Here is a 20,627-nt window from a genome sequence, read left to right on the forward strand (position 1 = left end):
CCCTAGCATTTAATACCCTGTCTATAAATTGCAACAAACAAGCATAAAAGCATGTAAATTTAAAGTTTGCCCACAATAAGCGATGGCTTGCTCTCCTATTGGCTAAGTACTGCAGACCACAAAAGCCTATAATTAGTGCTTAACATGCGCTTTTAAAAAAGAAATATGTTTTCAAAAAAGAAAATGTTGCCGCATGAACACTTTAAGAGGCACAGCATTTCACAGCATTTCGGAATACAGAAACATCTTATTGACGTCGTGTGCTGTTGCGATTTCGCTACTATGGCTTTTGCGCACTACTTTTACGCCGAAGTCTTCTGCGCGCGGGGAGCGTCGTGTATACTGAATGGGACATCTCAGTAACGCCACTCTGTGCTCCCGAAAAAATCTGCCTGTCCCGCACCAAGTAGCTCATCGCCCCATGGTGCTTTGAGCGCCCATGGTGGCTGAGGTGCAGCGCCGCCAGCTTTCCCTCTAGTTAATAGTAAGAAACTCTATGGTGACGACGCATCTATTTAGTTCTCTTTTAACCTTATATAGCATATCAAAGCTCCAGTTTCGGTAAAATGGTCATACTTCTCCTTATAACACTATAACCTTTGGATACAAGTAAACCATAGTTTGTTCGTAGTGTCCCCTTTATAGTGAAGGACTTCTGGCGTTGAGCAATGAAGCAACAGAATCAGATCGCCACGAGGTAAGTAACAATAATAAGACGAGTGTATAATTTGATGACCACGGTGGATGCAGATCTTCGCTGCAACTACCAATCACTAATAAATAGATGGGGTGATTTTCTTTTAATGCAACACACGACTAGGAACTAAATGGCTAGAGTGGTCAACGTGCCGTAAAGTATCAAAAATTATTCTCTTTTTCTTTCGATTTGCTTTCTAAGTGTTAATTTTCACCTTTCATTATTCAAGTATAATTAGTACCCTTAAGCTCTGTGACCTGCCTAAACAACTGGAAAGGCTGGCTGACTTCACATGGGAAACTGACGTCACTGTGACTCATATTCTACACTTACTCGTCTATTAGCGGTAATCTTTTCTCAGCCAAAAGTTTAACGTTAATTTGCACACCGTAGCCAACCGCTGACATTTCTTGGTCTTTGGTGTCAGCGGTCACAGCATTTGGCAGATACTCCCTTGTCCGTCGTCATGTCTGTGCTGGCGATGAGCTCCATTCGTTAGCGACATCGAAACAAGGAAATTTACTCCCGACTCGCTTATAGCAGTAGAGCTCATAAAACTGAACAAAACATAATTTTTGGCAACGACCACTTTAAATTTGTTTTGTGGTAATAGAGTAGTAACAGAAAACAAGTTCCTAACACACCCCGAATCCAGACAACAAAAAAAGGCAAACTACATAGCGTTTTAGTGATATGTAGCTTTGATGATCGCTACCGCAATGCATTGCACAAATAAATATTTGTAAAAGATAAAATCAACTTGTATGCGCATTTTTATGAATTACATTTTATGCTAAAAAATTCCCTGCCGTTGAGGCTGTGAACACACTCCGACCCGAATGCGCACTTTGGCGAGTGCACTTACGTGAAGCCGTTTAGCTGTCCTAGAGCGCACTTTTAGAAAGTGACACTCTACGCGAGTGCACTTTATTTTACGCGCTTGAAAGCGGTATGAGTCTCTAAATTGAGGCCGCTTTAGAGTACGGTAGGAGTGAGGGAAACCGGACCTTCATCCTCCGAAGCCCTAGCTCCTCTTCACGGGTAAGATCAGGGGGAGGGTTACCGCACACGGAGGGATCAAAACACGTGTGCGGCCCCGAAGGTTCTACTTTCTCGTTGAAAACAGGGTGTCATCATCTATAACTGCAATAATAACAATGGTGCTGAATGAATAGAGTAGGTGTGATATTTACTAGAAAGAGAAAGTGCTATTGGTGCGAGAGAAAATGTTCCATCTGCACCTGACAATATTACGTATTTTGTATAACATAAGAGCGGTTCATCTTCCTTATATTGCTGAAATTAAGGATGAATGATACGGCGGCCCTGTTTACGAGCCATTTCTGGCGCTCAGAGCCTGCGTTGTGTCCTACATAAAGAGCTGTTAGCCTGCTGCTGTTGATGATGATGATTACAAAGATACGTGTTTTTTCTCTTCCTCCCCATGCCATATTTTTGTAGAAAATGTATACTTATCAAGTTGCCACAATCTTACAGCCCGGTCACATTCGCCAGCCGTCCTGGCTGTCTATTCTTCCAGACTGGCCACGCACTATTAGAAAGCTACCATCAATACATTTAAAGTGGCATAGACAGTCACCATTGCAATGAGGCAGTGGAAAAGAAGACGACGAGGAATAACACTCTGAAGCGCGAGAACGTGCAGTGAAGAAGCAGTTACGCAATGGCCGCTCCATCAGAGCTCCCCGCCGCTCCTGCATCTGACCATGGTAAGTCCTCAAAAACCAAGCCTTTCGTGCACAGTAGCTGCCCTGTCTCCATTGAGGGCCGGGGTGGCTCAATCGTAGCATAAACGTTTCCCCTTCAGAGGTGACGCAAGAGACCGAAGCGCATACGGCATCAACCAATGCGCCTGAGGATGCGACCCAGTCTGACGAGAGGGAGAGGACGCTACCGGACGCTAGCAGTGAGTGGTCCTTCTACACCTCTAAATAAGCTCTTATTCACCGCTTGTTCCAATCACGTGACCCTTGCTTGGTGGCATATTAGACAAATCATTTCGAGCATATTCTGGGTGTGTAAGCTTTGCATCCATCAGTGTTAATTTCGCGCTCCCCATGACCATTTTTTAAAATCATATACTTCTGTTCTAGCTCTCAACCCTTGTATTTGTACACGATAAATGGTAGCTGCAGATGTTTCAGAATGCGATGAGTTTAAGGGGGTAGACTGGGAAATTAGCAGATAGAGCATGCAAAGCACTTTTGGGCTGTAATTTGAAATGATGCAATCACCGATTAAAATCGCGATGTCCTTCTAGGTTCTTTGGAGCCTTTAGTGCATAGCGCCTAGTAAGAGGGGTGCGCGGTGACGTCATCTACGGTGCGAGTGCATTTCCAGCGCATTAACGCTTGCTTGAAGGAAGAAGCCAACGTCACCGAAAGCAGAGCATGCCGAGCATTTTTTGGCAGCCTCAACGACGCAGCGGAAATTTAAAATCTTTCCGTGCCTGAAGTAAAGCTAGGCTTCTCCATGCCCCTGTGGTTCTGTGAGGAGAAGCCTAAAATTTATTCGTAGATTACGTCACGATTTCAAGTGGTATCGCAACAAAAACTTGGCTTACTTTACGTATAGGGTGCGTGAATGTAACGGATTTCTGAAAAGTGGGTGCTGTTGTCCTTTGAAGAATGAAAAGCTAGTTTTGTCCGAGGGAAATGGTAGTCGGAAATCAGATCAAGCAGGGAGTCTCAGAATTTGTCCTACTTAACAAAAACACGTGATCTATCTGAGCGTTCAGTTCGAACTCGACCGCGGCGGCTGCGTTTTTATGGAGGAAAAACGCTAAGGCGCCCGTGTGCTGTGCGATGTCTGTGCACGTTAAAGATCCCCAGGTGGTCGAAATTATTCCGGAGCGCTCCACTACGGCACCTCTTCTTTCTTCCTTCTTTCACTCCCCTTTATCCCTTCCCTTACGGCGCGGTTCAGGTGTCCAACGATATATATGAGACAGATACTGCGCCATTTCCTTTCCCCAAAAACCAATTATTAATATTATCTGAGCGTTCATTAACTCTACCTGGTCACGACAGCTCAAAGTCTGGTTATCTTGAAAAGAACTAGAATGATCCCGTTCAATCACAAACGCCACTGAGCGAAATCATCGCGAATATCTCCACACATATGTGGCTTCAGCCTAGTAAGTTCCCCCTCAACTAGCTGGAAGAGTTTTTATCGACAACTACTCAACTACTCAACTATCGACAACTACTTGAGAGCAACTGGGGCTACATGGATGCCGTAACTACTTATGTCGGGAAAAAAATGCCTTTGCACAAAAAAACAACAACCTAAAAGCGCAGCACTGAAGAGCCCCCCCCCCCTCAAGAAAAAGAAATAAAAAATAAATGGAATTATTGATTTAAGCGTAAACGGGAAAGAAAAGATCTGAAGTTATTGTTCACTAGCTTCAGTGCAATACGTTGTCTTGTTTGTTAGCATACGGTTCTGGAAACGATAGAATGCTTCGAACTGAGAGCTTAAAGCAACACTGCGTGCTTATACTTTCTGAATTGAACTCTGTCGATATGGTATTGCGTACTTTGATAACTAGCGTGTTTTCCGTCCAGTATGCGGCCAATAAATACGATCAGCGCTTAACTCTCCTTAGACCGGCTGACCACAGATGACCGAGTGGACATCAAGCAGCCCGGGCATGATGTCGCCACCAAAGATGACAAGGCCGCAGTCTTCTCCGACCAACTATCCCCCTCTTCTCCGATTGGTGAGCTCGTCGTTTTTTAAGAATATTTTCTTCATATTCGTTTAATCTCTTTCGGGCCATTTCTGGCCGCACATGATTCATCTTGGCTGCAGTCACGTCATGCAATTTTATCTTGATGGCTTTCTTGACACAGCGGGCGCGTATTTAATTAGCGGCGTCCTAGAATGCAGAAAAATATACTTCGTTTGCAAATGGCCACACCCATGGAAGCAAGGGCAGATTAATAATAATAATTGGGTTTTTGGGGAAAGGAAATGGCGCAGTATCTGTCTCATATATCTTTGAACACCTGAACCGCGCGGTAAGCGAAGGGACAAAGGAGGGAGTGAAAGAAGAAAGGAAGAAAGAGCTGTCGTAGTGGAGGGCTCCGGAATAATTTCGGCCACCTGGCTGGGGATCTTTCACGTGCACTGACATCGCACAGCACACTGGCGCCTTAGCGTTTTTCCTCCATAAAGACGCAGTCGCCGCGGTCGGGTTCGAACCCGGGAACTCCTCCGGATCAGTAGCCGAGCGCCCTAACCACTGAGTCACCACGGCGGGTCCGTTATACTTCGCTGAGCTCCGAATTAGAAGATTTCCTTCGAACAGCTTGGTGACACTTGCGCCGTCGTGTCGCAGCGCCCGCCGACCAGGACGAGATGACGCCATACCAGCGCAAGGTGGCCAACGCGACGCTTTGCTGCAGCGTGAGCGTCATCGGCTTCGTGGTGGTCACCATAGCGGCGCTGGCGATCAACCAGCGGGCCAGGCAGTCGGATGACGTCCTCAGCTGCAGCTCCGAGCTGTGCGCGAGCGCGACACGCTATCTGAGTGCGATCGTCGAGCAAGACCTGCACCCTTGCGTGGACATCCACCAGCACGTGTGCGGAATGTGGACCATTCGGCGACACGGAGCCGGCTTTGTGCCGGATGCGTTCGGCCTGTTCCTCCGTCGCTTTAGGAGCCGACTGCTCCAGGCGGATGACGCTGTCTTGGGCGAGAGGATGACTCCAGGTAAGTGGCCACCCCATCTATAGGTATATGCACTGCGGACAGTCAAACAAGTAACTATTCCGTTTTCACATTTACGAGTGCCACCTTTTACACCGAAACCGCCGTTCTCTCAGCCTAGATGTTATGTTCGTCAGGCGCATGCAATGACGTCATCGCAGAGCGAGGTCGCATGACCCTCAGTCACTCCAGCAAGAGCGGAATGATGCTAGCCAAGGCACAAATGCGTTCTGGAAACATATCGTTATCGTTACGATATCATACCCGTTACGCTGCAAACATAGCTCGTTAGCACACTCGGCAGCTGAACGGACGGTGGGTGGCTCGAATCCCGCCCTGTACAAGGACTTTTTTTCTTGTCGAATGGAAGTCATTTCATTGACAGCTATAGTCTGACCGTACGCCGGACACCGGGAGTATAAGGCATTAAAGGCTTTCGCCTCAATCTTAGTGTTACGAGGAAGTTTCTGACCGTATTTTACGGGGTCCGAATTGTGCCCTTGACAACACTGTAATGATTGCCATGAGGATATGTCCTTTAATCCCTTTTTGGAAAATCATTCCAGGAAGGACATTTTGCGTGAAGAGCCTAGTATTGGCTTCCACAATGGTGCATCGTCCCTTTGGGGCTGGCCTGTTTGCAGCATGCTACCAACAACAGACGCGCAAATAGCATAATTGCAGCTGAAGGAATTTCTGCCCTTAGAGCTTTAGCTGCCCCGCGTGAAAAGAGGCGACGCTGAGACGCAGGCTTATTTCTTTATTTTGCAAATTCTGTGCCAATTCGAACCCCACTCACGAGCCTACTATCCTTTCTTTTTCAACAGAGTTGAAGATATGTACATAAAAATATGTGGCATCAAGAAAAAAAATTTCTCTTTACCTGAGTTACTATATAATAATAATAATTTAATAATTGGTTTTTGGTGAAAGGAAATGGCGCAGTATCTGTCTCATATATCGTTGGACAGCTGAACTGTGCCGTAATGGAAGGGATAAAGGAGGGAGCGAAAGAAGAAAGGAAGAAAGAGGTGTTGTAGTGGAGGGCTCCGGAATAATTTCGACCACCCGGAGATATTTAACGTGCACTGACATCGCACAACACTCGGGCGCCTCAGCGTTTTTCCTCCTTAAAAACGCAGCCGCCGCGGTCGGGTTAAAACCCGGGAACTCCGGATCAGTAGTTAAGCGTCTTAACCACTGAGCCACCACGGCGGGTACCTGAGTTACTCCAGAAACGTCTTTTAGCCTTGAAGACGTGGCTCTTAAATGATTGAGAAATCAGTGCACATCAGGGCGAGCAGCTTTTTCCTTTCTGTATCTCTTGATCTGCCTCTGGGCATCGAGTGGGCAGGAATAAGACCTCAGTTAAAATTTTGAAGCAGCATAAGATTAGTTGTGTCAAAAACCCCAGCGCTATGCAAAACCTCCGGCTCTATGCGACAAGTTCCAAGCCCCATTTGCTGTCCTTGCTCACTTTTTATTCTAAACTGATTTTTATTAGAGAAATTTGCTGCTTTTGCTTATGTTTGATTTTTGTGCATTAACTGCTTATCAGTAAAAGCAAAAAGTAATGCCAGAAGGATCGGATATAAAGTTTGCTTAAGTTTGCTTTTTGGGAACGTTAATAAGCACGGCAGCATACTAACACGGGTAGTCATATCAAACAACAAATACAGTTCTGTGTCTGTATTGAGTGCAATCTTTGTTTCTTTGCACAGTCGTTCAAATCGGGAAACGCCTCTTAGAAGACTGCTTCGAATACATGAACGCGACGAACCCAGTTCTTCAACGCGACATCTCCCCGCTACTGGATGTGCTGAATGTGTCATCTCTTCTGGCGAGTGAATCGTCCAGCACTGCCCTTGTGCGCGCCATGGCAATCTCATTCACCACCGGCTTCCACAGCGCGATCGTCATAGCTCGCAGGAAGCTCGACCGAGGCGCATACCTCCACCTCCTCAATGCCCCGTCGATACGCCAAGAACTGCGAGCGGAACCGACGGACAAGTACGTCGAAACATACGTCGAAGACGTCGTCCGGCACGTGGCGGCAGCCAGCGACGCCGCGACCATCGCTCGAGACGTGCTGGACGTCGACAGCGAGGTCGAATCTTTCGCTGAACTGGACGTCCGGCCCCAGTGGCTCACGTATGGCGAGATCAAGGAGGATGCCAAATTCCCGAAGGGCGTCTGGAGCAGTGTGCTCCCGCTTTTCGGCGAAGCCGGTCTAACCGTGGCAGACACTGATGTCCTGCTCTTCACCGGCTATGAGCCAACACAGAGGGTCTTTCAGAACCTCACCTCTGCTCCCGTTCGGACGACGGTGTGGTACCTCACTGTGACCCTTCTTGCACAGGTGAGCGGCTGCGTGAATTTTACTGCGGCACGAGTATTTATAGATTTGATGTCTTTTTTTGGCGACTCAGTGGAAAATTATTATCGGCCTTTGTTTCGAAGTATGCTCTTTGTTGGAGCATATTTTAAAGACCTCTTTCTCTGCACTGTAAGCGAAAATACACAAAATGTTCTTTTTTTGTCCCGTATTTTGCACCGTTTTCTTTGTGAATCATGAACCAACTAGCCCAAACTAGAGTTCTCCAGAAGTAAGCCCCGTGTCAGTCTATAGGCACGAGAACTAAGGCTGATATCTTATTGCGCTCAATGATAAAGGAAGCAATTGCTGCCCATTGAAGGGCCAATAGTTGTGGCAGCGCAGTTAGCCCCTAAGGAAGAACCCAGCAGCATTTTTATTTTTCTCCTAGCTCTCTGGCTCGATGAACAAGAGTCGTGCAGGGGACGGCAAATTTACTGTTGCGCTGCATGTTGCATAGCTGTTTAGGGCGACGGCTGCATGAGGGCGTTTTAATGAAGTAAGCGGTGCCGTCGTTGACATTCTAGGATGTCATAACCTCGAGGTCCATCGCACACTTACTGTACAGGCTCTCCGCTACGACTTCTCCAGGCGCTTCCGGTCCGCCCACTACCGTGAGACGTCGTACCTCTGTTTCGACGCCGTCAGCCGCGCCCTCCAGCTGCACTGGCACATCGTATTGCGTGAGCTGGCCGTTGGCAACCTCGATGACGGCATCAGCGAACTGAACTCTATGTTCTACCACATCCATCAGATCGCCGTACCCGACTGGCTTGACAACGACACAGCGCTGCAAGCGCACCAGAAGATTGACCAGACATCTTTAGAAACTTTGGCACCGTCAAGGAGCGCAGTCAGCGGGGACGTCAACACGGTGTACCTTCAGCACGTTTCAGCGGCTATGGCGGGATCAGACCGCAATTTTACCGGAAGTTACGTCACATTGCGCGTGGCGTCACAGCAGGAGGCCATGCTGCGGGAGCCTCCGAACGCAGTGACCGCCCGCATGACTTCCCTGTGGGCTCATAAGGGGCCCGTTTACGACGTCCTGTACGACAAGGTTTTCCTTCCGCCAGTCTTTCTTGTGAGCCCGCTGCTCTACGATGACCGCAAAGCGCCGCCGTTTCTGTACGGTACAGTTGGAGCGGCGCTGGCCAAGGCCTTGTCCGACGCAATCGGTCCTTACGCAAGGTTAGTATGCTTACGTACTGTGCGGTCAGTTTCGATTCTTCAAGCACGGCTTGCAGCATCTTTTTGAGGTTCACGGTCTGCTCGCTTAACTTTCAAGTTTCTATTTTTTTTCTCATTTTACAGTGAGCAAAAGTCTTTCTGATATGTAATAAAAACCTCGTTTTGCGAGAATGTGAGTCGCGCTACATTCGAGGACAACTTTCTGTTGCACTATGGCCAAATCAATAGGACCGAAGCGCCATCGTCACTGTGTGGCGGAGTACGGTCCCAAAGATCATTTATCTTGCCACTTTTTTTCAGCTGTCAAAGCCAATAAAACTTTTAAGCTACTTTTTGACATACCCTCCACGTGGTTTCCAAGATGTTACCAGCTAAGAGTAGTGTTATTGTTAATATTTTTTTCTTTGCATCTCTCTCCCGCGCACAAATTGAGGCTAGTTTCCTAGAGCGTCGCAAAGGGTCCCGGCCTCGCTCAGGCCACCCATTGTGACTAGAAAGCAGCTTAATCACCAATTCCACGCTTTTCCGAGAGTTTCTCCTTCCGGGCTTCCAAGTAAACCGCGCTTGTCTTTTCCTCCACGGACGCTAAATCAAAACCAGGAACGGGCTGACGAAAATGAACGCATAAAAAAGAAAAGAACGATTGTTTACAGGCCGGACTTGTTGGTGCAGTGACGGATGGGCAAAGACATCTTCACTTTCCTGCTTATCTGGCAGCAGGACTGCAGAAGTACAGGCTTTCTGTCTGCAATCCTAGTTAAAACGCAAAATGTTCTGAGCACAGCTGGTTAATATTTGGTTAATATTGTTTTCAAGTGTCCGCAAGTGGCACAGAGATGTAATATGAAACAGAATAAATACAGAGCGTACCCGTGCTCAGTTTGAAACCATGTTATAACATTATCAGTGCCAGTGACCTGACCTTGCGCTAGTCTTATCTAATGTCTCTAGCTCCTAAACATTGCTTAGGAGTTAGTCATTACCAAAAGACGGACAGCAGCACAGTAAGTTCTTTCACTTAATTTATATGACATTACTCAGCAGAGCCTAAGCACTTGGCAATTTTCTTTCTCGCTTTGAGCCACGTGAGTGCCAAGCGCCGGACTGGGTGCGCGCGAGAGTTTCTTATATGCGGTCAAGCTCTGAGTCCGCGTACTAAAGAGAGAAAGGGAAAACGATAGCGAAGGGTGTACAACGGAGTGTCTTGAGAGGGTGGAATGTCGCGAAACTTTTCCACTTAGGCCTATTTTTGCTTTTTCAGGTGGAACGCTACCACACCACACACGTCACACAAAACTTGGTGGTCGAGCAGCAAAGTGTTCGACGCCCAGCTGCGGCTGGGCTGCCTGCGCACTCGCGCCGACGAAGACGTGCTCCGCCACCCGGAGCGGGCTGTCCACCCGAGGACGTCGGAGGCGTTCAAGAGCAGCGCCTTCGGGTGGGTTCGTGCAGCCAGGGTAGCTCACGACGCCATGAAGGCCGCCCACTACGACGGCGGCAACCGGTTTACGCGCGACAAGTACTGGCCCAGGGCTCAGAGGCAGTTCTTCAAGCGTTTCTGCCTGCTGTCCTGCGGAACAGAGCGCCAGGACCCGCTGAGACCCCAAGAGCGTTGCTCCTGGCCGCTCATCAGCATGTCGGAGTTCGTGGCGGCTTTCGAATGCAGCAACGAGTCTTACAAGTTGCTGCAAGAGACGTGCACGCCTTTTTGACTCAGCCTGTGCACCGCCCGCTAGAGAAACTTTCCTCAGAATGCCGATGGTTGCAGATGACTCCCTATTTCCTCAATAATGTCTGCTCAGTTTATTACATATTAAGCCACATTGCAAAAATATAAGCGATTAGAAACATTGATACTGGCATGGTGGTCGCGCACGGCGCGATTGGCTGATGCGGAATACATAGTGGACGGAGATATGAAAAGTAGGCACTCCAGTGTTGGGCCTCTTTCAAAGCGCGTCGCATGATCACCAGCCAAAATATTGCGCAGGAACTGGAGCATAACCATACATGTGCACACGACGTTATTCGGATTCAGGATGACATTGTCTAGCTGCCCATTAATCGTTCCCTGTGCAGTTCTTGAAGCGTTCAGCAATAGCAAAATAGTGCCACCCAGAAATGATCCTGGTTGCTTGCAAAGCGGTAAATGCGTGCTTACGTTGCATTGTAGAAGGTGCCGCTATGTGCGTGATGCATAATCTTGTTCTATAAAGCTGTTCTAGACCTGTTACGCGGAATAAAAAAGGTGTGGTTAAAAACGTAACCAGCTGCAATACACGGCAGGGTATGTCATGTATTTGGCTTGGTGTCCAAACGTCCCACACAATCAATGAATCGTGTTCGGCACATCCTTAGATGGTTAAACTTTTCAGCGTTTCCACTCCGAGCAACACGTCCACTGTCCAAGCATCGTGCAGTTCTTCCGAGTTTGTTTCGCCTTGTTTGCTTTCACAGTTAACACTTCCGTAACTTCCATAGTTGCCACAGTTCCTTTGTACCTTCCTTTTTTTTTTATTCATTTGTGAGCTTGTCAACAGGCGGTCACTTCAATGAAATCAAGCTGTCAAACATTTCATATGTGTACGGCGATTTCTCCCACGGCTTCCCCGAAAGATGGCGTCGTCGCGTAGCGAACGATGACGGCTCTCATTGCACACCCTGGTTCAGCTCTTCGCGAGGTAAACGTGGAACATTTTGCACTCAAACACTTCTTTGCCGTTAATGGCTTCGAACTTGACCCTAAATGTGCCGTTCTGAAACAGAGTCAAAAAAAAGTTTTTGCTTAATAAATTTATAATGGACAATAACGGAGTAATTACTCATTAGCATCTATCCAAGCACAGCCATACGGCTACACAGGAAAGCTATAGAGCTTCCACAAACTTCATAGTTAAAAAAAAAATTGTGCTGGTCCCCGTACCAAGACGTTCATGAACCGGGGACCAGCACAATTTTTTTCTTTTTACTACGAAGTTTCTGTGCAACTGGTTTAGCTTTCCTTTGTAGCCATAAGGCTGCGCTTGGTTTAGATGCTAAGGAGTGATTACTCTCTTATATCTACAGCACCTTGGGGGCTTCGCCTAAACATTTGACGAAGTTTACAATAAGCTATTTCCAGACGCTCAAAGCAAGCGATCCCGTATCCTTCCCTTTCTTATAGTCGCAAATAACAGAAACCGATGAGGAAGACCCAGAAATGACCCAGAAAGGACAACATCCTGCACTTACTAGACAACAATCGTCGGCCTTTCGTATGCTCCAGACGGGGTCGTTCCCCTCCAGGGGCCGATTCAGTCACTTCGCGCCTAATGTAGAACCCCACCGTCAATACTGGGAAGGCGTACTGCTCTTTATCTCATATGCTCTGGCAATGTCCTGCGTTACGCAGCTCATCGCTTACCACTCTATCCGACTGGGAGGCAGCCCTTAAGAGCGGCGACCTCTCAGAGCAACTACGGGCTATCCAGAGGGCCTGCGACAGGGCGGAGGACCACAATCTTCCGACCTCGACGTGGGTGTGGCCCGTGACGGTTACGGGGACTCCCTAAAAAGGGAGGTACCCTAACGCGGTTCCTCAGGACCATCAATAAAGTTCTTTGTCTGTCTGTCTGTCTGACCCTGGTTGCTTGCAAAGCGGTAAATGTGTGCTTACGTCGCATTCTAGAAGGCGTCGCTTATCTACTTCTCTACTGTAACCAGCATATTACTAGTTAATTCTGCTCAAAATTTGCCCTAATTGTGCTGCGCTTTCAGTGCTCATGTTTTATTATTCCCAAGCAATTTCATGATATTTTCTGTTATATTCCATCCTCTTACTCTCGTTCTCACACGCTTAATTCCCTCTTTGACCTTGCAGTTATTAACCTTAATCATTCTCTCAGGCATCCCTCAAAAAACTCTGGCCAGCCCCCCTCGTCGGTAGATGCCGTGTGTGAAGAGGCAAGCAACAACAACATAAAGCACTCGCGCCGAAGCCACCTACCCAACATTGAAAGATATTGTATAACTATAAATGCTGCACCTGCCAATAAATCTCGGTTTGTCGAGTCAACCTGTTCTTTCAGCTTGCACAGCGCGTCGATATCAATGAGACATTAGGTGACTTCCCTGTGGAAAATACGTTACCTTATATAGGTCTCAGAAATCTCGCGAACCTGTGGCCGTTATTATACATGTTCTTGACGGCAATGAAATGCAAGTAGGGCGAGTTTACAGTGTTTTTTAAGCGAAATTCATTGCCTCAGGGCATCAATGATGGGTGAAGGTGTGATGAATGATGTAGTAGACATTAAATGAATGGAAAAAGGTTAGCTGATTTGATGAAGTCCAGTAGAGAACGATGCTACGGTCCCTGCGTCCAGGCAATGTATGAAGCAGGGTTGCTTGGTGAAAGACCTGCTACCACAAGGTGCCGGATCCTTGTAGGCTTGAGAGCTGAGCAGTCCCACACTAAGTGATGAATGTCGGCCTCAATGTCCTCTTGTTTACATATCGGACACCCTGGCCGAGGAAACAATTCTCGGTACTGAGGCCACTTCCGAGTTATGGCTGGTGTGAGGTCAACCCCGTGATTTGTTATGCGACGTTTTTCATGCCAGGACGTAGAAATATACGTATCTAAAATCAAGGCCGTTCACCGCAGCCCGGAGATACCACTTCCACACTAAATGTACTAATTACCACTATTAGCAAATTAAGTAGTGAAAATAATCATAAAACATTCTATTGCACTTATTGCCTAAAATGTTTTTTCTCAAACACCCGATATATTCTCTCTTTCGTGACTGTGACGTCAGGAAAAAAACTGACAAACAGAGTATCTTAACTGGCTATTCACACGTTGTGCAAATTCGGGTAGGTGTTGTACAAGACAAGACGCCTATAGTAGTACAGCCGAACATTACATCGATGTAATCGCTGCAGTGTGGGAGCTGCTTGTGCGAAAGGACATGGGCGGGAATGTAGGCTTAGCTTGATTTTTATGAGCTAGTGAAGTTAGTAGCAGGAGCCTATTAGAAATGGCACCATTCATACCTACGGGAGTAAAATGGGAGATTGTAGAACCATGAAATTTACTGCTGACATTTTTCAATTACAGATTTTAGAACTGTTTCCACGAAAGCAATGTTCTTCATGCGGGTCGTTGCAGCTCAATAATATCACATACAATAGCATTCCAAGCCGTGCCCAGCGGCATCTATTAATGTGCTGTACACAGCTCTCATTTATTATAATAATTTTCTCTCTCAAACACATACAGAAAAGACTAATTTGACGCACTGTTCTTGAAAGCACCAGTATCTGTCCAATTACTATGTGCACCTCTCAAATGTAATTATTTAGCACTAATCATACATATTACACTATGTCCGTAAAAAGAATCAATGAAATTAACTAACCATGCACATGATCATGCAAAGCTCGAAGAAATCCAGCACTTCGTTTACGATTTTCACCGCTGTGAAATAATTCCGGAAACAAAGATGCTCATTGACTTCCCAACGAGTAATATGTCAACGTTTTTCGACTGCAAGTGTGTATTCGTTATCCTTTTAAAACTGTGGCCTTGATATACGCACTTACCCCTCGAATATACTTGGCCGCGGCAAGTACCGGTAGTTTCATGAATGTCGTGTACAATCCAGGTTTGATCGGACAAGTGTTGTTCCAACCTTGGCTGCCCATTTTCTCAATCTCCGTGGTTCCGTTACAAGCCTTGTATGTACTATGCAAAATGAGGAAGAAAAAGACGTTTCCAATCGGGCTCCAGCAGATGCACCCCGGCCAATCCCCCGCCGGGGGTATGTGCCATTAAGCCTGAGGACATCATCATCATCATCATCATCATCGTCATTGGCGCGGGACAGACGCAGAAAGAGTTGACAGCGTGTATCGCATTTTCCATGCTCGTGTCCTTTTCCAGTACTAATAATGGCCTGCAGAATTGGATAGTTAAAAAAAAACAAGGCGTGACATTCCAGTAATTTTTAAAATAAATAACGGAAACTATAGAAAACAGGGTACTGCAGTACAGCCAACTTCCGCATGAAGCTAAGTCAGTTTATGCCCGTAAACAGCAGTCCATTTTGTACCCATTGCCAAGGGAGTGCGTGAGTAAGTACCGCCCCCGTATACTCATTGCCATGTCTTCAACATCGTTTCTAAATAGAGCTCTATACTAAGTGTCTTCAGCGAATAGCTTACTCTCTAGGAAATATTGAGAAATTATATGGCTCAACCGAGGCGAAGCTCCTAGAGGTCGTACACCGAGTTCTGGAGCTACATGTCGCAAGGGAAGAAGGAGGCAGAGCGCGGTCTTCAAATAAGATAAACTTGGGAGACGCTTTAAGCTCCGCCTTAAGGGTGAAACGCGATAGCGTTCCCTCGTGGTCGAGCACCCGCTGATTTGTCTGGTACATCAGCATTCAGGGAAGGCCCTGACTCAGTGGGGTGCCCCGATGCGCGCGCCTGACTCAGAAGATGCCCGCGCAATCTGCCGGGCCAGCGCCGTGAATAGAGGGGGTTTCAGCGGGTTATACAGGATGGCGCTACGACTGCACGCCAAGCTGAGAAGCATTTCACTGGAAACCATTGAGGTACGAAAAATTAGTTTTCCTTCCTCCATGCTGGAAACGCGTGGTACTCGCTTAATTCCGACATCTGTAATTTACATGCTCATAACTGCTACTGTATGCCTCTAGTTTCCGTCATTTATTTTAATAATTACTGGAATATCACAGTTTGTTACTATTCAATTCTGATGCTATTTTAGTACTGTAGAGGGCGCTATTTCGATACAATAACGAAAAAAATGAGCTGTCGTGGAGGTGTGGAAGCGTCTCTGTCTCGAACGCCAAAGGCCCTGGTTCGATTGCCTGCTTGGAAGCTAGATTTTATTTAATCATTTAGTGTGCGTGCCCTCTGATTTTATACAACCCCCCCAAATTTTCTGGCACCTGTTGCGCGGCGCATGCGCAGTAGAGGGCTGTGCTAGGCACGGTTAAAACGGCTTTACATGGTGCAGTGAAGCTATCGCTTCAAAATTGGAGGGGACACTGAAGTTACGCCTTAAGGGCATGACGGGATAGCGTCATAGATTTAATACCCATACAGGCAGATGGTCATTCTCTACTTTCTAATCATTGTTCCCCGGGGAGTCCTCATACACATCCTGGCGCAGTGGTGCAGCGGGGTTAAGCGACGCGCCACTGCCCTGCAATGGCAGGTGCTCCTAGCGGTGGGCCTTGTGCGGCCCAGGTTACTCTTCCCGAGCGACCAGTCATTAATTTAACTGCCACCTGCCAATACGGGCAGTGCTCACTATACGGTGGCCATATTGTGATGACGCCACAAGGTCACCTAACCTAGGTGGCCCACTTGCCTCCTAGGTTGATCTCTGGTCGCCACTGATGAGTCATGCTCGCTATATTTCACTCACAACGCCGACATCGGATTTTCTGAGTAACGGGGCCTATAACGCTATCGCGTTAAAATGAGAGGAGCAATTTTTTAAAGGCAGAAGACGTTTAAAGAATCGTGAGATTTTTTTTTTCCATAACACGATTCCGGCCGGAGCTGTTCCTCGCTCTCCTCCCGTCATAACAAAAAAAAAATTGAGGTCCATGCTCTTACCAGCAAGCTGCACATGAGGAGGACTGCAGAAGTGGTCGCCAAACTAATTTAGACCGCGTGGGGTTAATTGAACAAGCCCTGCAGCGTAAGAGCACAGGTCCATTGCGTTCCGGCCCCAACAAGTTGTAGCCGCGGCTGCTGCGTATCAGGCCGAAGAGAAGTTACAGTGGATACTTAGGCAGTTTAGAGACACACGTGCAGCGGTATTGATTCACGCATCACCATAATTGAACTGCCCTCACCAGCTGCCGTAGTCTGCAATGCAGGGCATCGGTACGTTGTGTGAATTCCACAAGGTGAACTTCAAAGCCGGCTTGCCATTGGTCTCTTCGAGCAGCCGACCGGTAAAGTTGATCTTCATATCTCGGCCTAGCGCAAGGTCTTCTACGACCAAGTCCTCTAGCACCAAGGTCCTCTTCGTGGCTGTTGAGGGCAAAGGGGATGGACGTAAAATAACCTGAATTAGTAATAATGTACGCCCTGATCGAAGGTAAAGAGGCCACAGGGTTTACTTGGATTTTACAGTAAGGCCTTTGTAGTATCCGTTCAAGTCCTAACTTTCGGGTTGGTGAGGACGGCAGTTCCTCCCATGTTGGCTGGATTCGGAGTGCTGCCAATGCATAAGGAGCATCACAGGTAGGCCCAGAATTACAACACTTGGAAAGGCTGTAGATTGCTCGCACAATTTATGGGCTTCCTTTAAACGCGTCTTGATCGCGCCTAGTACCTTATCACAATGTTTGTTGGACCGATGGCTTTTCTAAAGTCTTCGTCGTGTCTAACGCCTCCCCGAATGATTGGTAGTATGCAACACCTTCACAACTGGCCCTAAGCATAACGAAGCCTAATACTGGCATTCATGAAAGCGCCTGTTCCCTTCGCTTCTGATGTCTTCACTCGCCCCAAAGCTGCATCTCGAGTTGCAGGGATTAGAATTCACTCCCGTTGTAGCTTGCGTGGTGCCCCAAATGCGTGACCTATCGTCAATTACTACGCCGAGTGTTATCTTATTGCACCAGGAATAGTGCACTCTTCTCTTACGTACTTCACGCAGTTCAAAGCTAACTAACGCTTTAAAGACATCAGTGACCGCAGTTAGTGGCGCACGTCCCCTGCGTGATTGAACCCGATCTCTCGGAGTTTTAGATGTGGCATTCATGGTCATCACTGTACGCACGTCTGGAGACGAGGGCTTGGACATGAGTAGGTCATATTACGTATTTTCCTCTCTCACCGTCTTCTCGCCAGTACAAGTGTGCGAAAACCAAATGGTGGCATTTTATTTTCACTGGCGGCGACGCTTCATTACCACTAAGTATGGCGATGGTTGAAAAAATTGCAGGATAAGTGTTACTAAAATTCTTGTGACTCATTCAAAACATTTTACCCCATGCGCAAACGGCGATCTACACCCCCTCAGTCGTCCTAAAATTTTCTTTGGGCCCACAGACGTCTGTTTGTTAGCATGTTGTCACGAATATCAGGTTAAACGACATGCAAAACAAGGTGTACGCCTCCATCTGACCTAGTATAAGGTAGAAATAAATTCGTCAGAATCACTTAAGAGTGTTTGCATGTAGGAATGCCAAAGAATTACTCTCCCTTGTTATGATACCCCCCCCCCCCTAACACACACGAGAATGACACCACATGGAATGCGGCACGAAGAACGGTTGCATCACTGTTTGTATATGAAAGTAATTTTTTTAGGAAAGAAAATGGCGCAGTAACTATCACATCTCAGTGGACACATCAACTGTGCCTTAAGGCAAGAGGTAAAGATTTTCGAAAGGCGTGCAGATGAAGGTGCATATGTCATAGGTTTGAATCTCTGTCGCAAGCTAGCCTCCAACTCGACTGTTACATCATCCGGAACGCTGTTAGACTAAGATTGCGTCACTATTTTGGTTCGAATGTTACCAGGAAAACTCGCGCTGCATTAAGTCCTACCTGTGAGGAGTATATAGAGACGAAAGACATATGTATGATTGACTGAAGTGGCGGTGCTCGGCTTGCTATGTCCGTCATACACCCGCTTGATGACGTCAACCTATTTTTCTGTCATCGCTGGATTTTTCTGTACCATCTGCGACTACACACTAACAACACACGCCGCCGGCCTTTCTCGTAATGAGACTAGTACCGCTTCCGCATTAAAAAAAAAACTTCTGATAAATTCGCTTTCCCTAGAGGGTCTCAGGCAGTAGTGGACATTTTCAGACGTTTCACCCACCGTGCAGCTCTTACAGCATCCAGCTAGTTCTTTCTAGGATGTGTGACCAAACACTCGTGAGAGACCCTTGACATTAGTTGAAAAACTGAAAACTCCGTGTCCGAAAAGAGCGGCCACATAGGTTCTTTATGGTGTAATAGTTAACTCCGTCTAAAGGAGCCGAACCCGCCTGAGCAAAACATTTTTCATCCTGTTATCTTGAGAAACGTGTTTTCATAGACTTTTCTACCCACAATAGTGCTTTATATACCTTTATAAACCATTGTAGCAGTACTGTTTAAACACCGCCTTTATTATTTTTTTCCCCGGGCGTTCCATCGTCACCAGCTCTAGAGCACGACACCTACTAGTCTAGTTTTCAGCCAAGCGATAATTCGTAATATACTCCTCATACTCCACAAACATAAAAGTCATGAGCGCGCTCAGAACTCACTCGGACACTGCGTCATCTCTGGTCTCTGGACTTTGCTGAAGCCCATCGACATCGCAGCCGCCACAGCGACTCCACCAATCCACCAGAGCGCTGCCATCATAGAGCGGTGGGCATCACGAAATGGGCAGCAGTTGTAAGAGAGGTCTGCACAGAGGCTGACGACTATTCGAAGAAGTTTGATTGAGCAAACAAATAAATAAATAAGAGGCCTGCGCATACAACGCCGCGGAGTGGAAACTACTGCAGGCCCGATTAATGACGACGGTGTCGCTTTATTAACGGTCTCAAGGACAGGCACTTCATCATTTCTGTTTTCGTTGCCGAGTGGAATTTTTCAGTTCCTATGTCGCCTGGCCGCCTGTGTCCACGCTTTGGATAGGCTGGTGGGTCGGCTGGAATTCACGGGCACCAGTCCACCTGCGCATCCTTGCTCCTGAGTCGCTTGTCAGAGACAGGTAGCATAATGAGGAGTACTGCGCGGCACTCAGCGCGCATATCTGCTGTATAAAGGTCACTGCAACTGCGCCAATACCACATCGCTTATGGTCGTTGGTAAATAGTGTCCTGTTCCTGCAGAGACAGTTGCAGCGTATTTCATGGTCCTTAATTTTGGTCGGGTATAGCTGACGCCTACATTACGGCTTTATTTCATATTGCCTTGATTAGTTCGAGAATATGAATAATTTAAGATGTATAACAAACTCAAGCCTCTTCACAACAGATAGAGCCACAACAGTGTTGCGAGACACATTCTGACATAACTATTTTGGTCGCAGAAACATTTCAACATTTTGAAGGGGTTGTTCTTTGCCTTATCTCTTGAAACCCGGCTAAAGAAAATCAGTCCAGTATAAATGACAACAGAATTTTAGGCACAGCAGCCATGGAAAACGGAAGTGCGGTTAAATGCAGTATAAGTGCAGTTTTCCGCTCCTTTAACGACCTGTGTATTTACCAAGTGGTTACTTTCAATGCTGTTTTGTTTGCCTGCTCTAAAGAAGCTCTAGAAAGTTTGGAATTCGTGCCGGCACCTTCTACTAGGGCGTTAAAATCAAGCACGCCTTTTTACGACCATACCAACAGGAGTTAAATTACTTTTAAACCATTAACACTCCATCGACGAAAAAACGACAGAATCTTGCCTGAACTACGACAAAATATTTTGTCATTCTGTTGTCCGGTCGTGGCAAAATATTTTTGTAGTATTGTATTTTTTTGCAGTATTGCGGCATTTTTTATGTAGTACGTTTCTCTAAATCTGCCACTTCAAAAAAGAATTGCACAATGCCTCGGATAACTATGTTGTTACTAAAACGGTTTATATTGTAC

The 20,627-nt window shown here is 46.9% G+C and overlaps 2 protein-coding genes across 2 annotated transcripts; one reads left to right on the top strand and one right to left on the bottom strand.

Annotated features, from left to right (window-relative positions):
* The first annotated feature begins 5,080 nt into the window (after nucleotides 1-5,080).
* On the top strand, nucleotides 5,081-10,854 carry LOC144103616 (uncharacterized). The gene is made up of 4 exons (XM_077636285.1): nucleotides 5,081-5,435; nucleotides 7,154-7,791; nucleotides 8,375-8,997; nucleotides 10,259-10,854. Exons 1-4 carry the CDS (start codon nucleotides 5,081-5,083, stop codon nucleotides 10,707-10,709), a joined length of 2,067 nt encoding a protein of 688 aa, XP_077492411.1. The 3' UTR covers nucleotides 10,710-10,854.
* A 657-nt stretch (nucleotides 10,855-11,511) lies between these two features.
* Nucleotides 11,512-19,430, bottom strand: LOC144105524 (uncharacterized). The gene is made up of 4 exons (XM_077638647.1): nucleotides 19,299-19,430; nucleotides 16,875-17,055; nucleotides 14,584-14,725; nucleotides 11,512-11,753 (listed from the first exon to the last, which is right to left on the bottom strand). The coding sequence occupies exons 1-4, from the start codon at nucleotides 19,396-19,398 to the stop codon at nucleotides 11,664-11,666; spliced, it is 513 nt and encodes a 170-aa protein (XP_077494773.1). The 5' UTR covers nucleotides 19,399-19,430; the 3' UTR covers nucleotides 11,512-11,663.
* Between the last annotated feature and the right edge of the window lie 1,197 nt (nucleotides 19,431-20,627).

The sequence above is a fragment of the Amblyomma americanum genome, chromosome 9, assembly GCF_052857255.1.
Source record: "Amblyomma americanum isolate KBUSLIRL-KWMA chromosome 9, ASM5285725v1, whole genome shotgun sequence".
Taxonomy (NCBI): domain Eukaryota; kingdom Metazoa; phylum Arthropoda; class Arachnida; order Ixodida; family Ixodidae; genus Amblyomma; species Amblyomma americanum.

Bases quoted from the DNA above. Each gene is read 5' to 3' on its own strand.
- LOC144103616 (XM_077636285.1), top strand. From the start codon at position 5,081: ATGACGCCATACCAGCGCAAGGTGGCCAACGCGACGCTTTGCTGCAGC. The intron at 5,436-7,153 runs GTAAGTGGCCAC...TTCTTTGCACAG, and splicing joins GGGCGAGAGGATGACTCCAG to TCGTTCAAATCGGGAAACGC. The intron at 7,792-8,374 runs GTGAGCGGCTGC...CTTACTGTACAG, and splicing joins CTGTGACCCTTCTTGCACAG to GCTCTCCGCTACGACTTCTC.
- LOC144105524 (XM_077638647.1), bottom strand. From the start codon at position 19,398: ATGATGGCAGCGCTCTGGTGGATTGGTGGAGTCGCTGTGGCGGCTGCG. The intron at 14,726-16,874 runs GTGAGGGCAGTT...CATTTTGCATAG, and splicing joins ATTGCAGACTACGGCAGCTG to TACATACAAGGCTTGTAACG. The intron at 11,754-14,583 runs GTAAGTGCGTAT...ACTCTGTTTCAG, and splicing joins CGGCCAAGTATATTCGAGGG to AACGGCACATTTAGGGTCAA.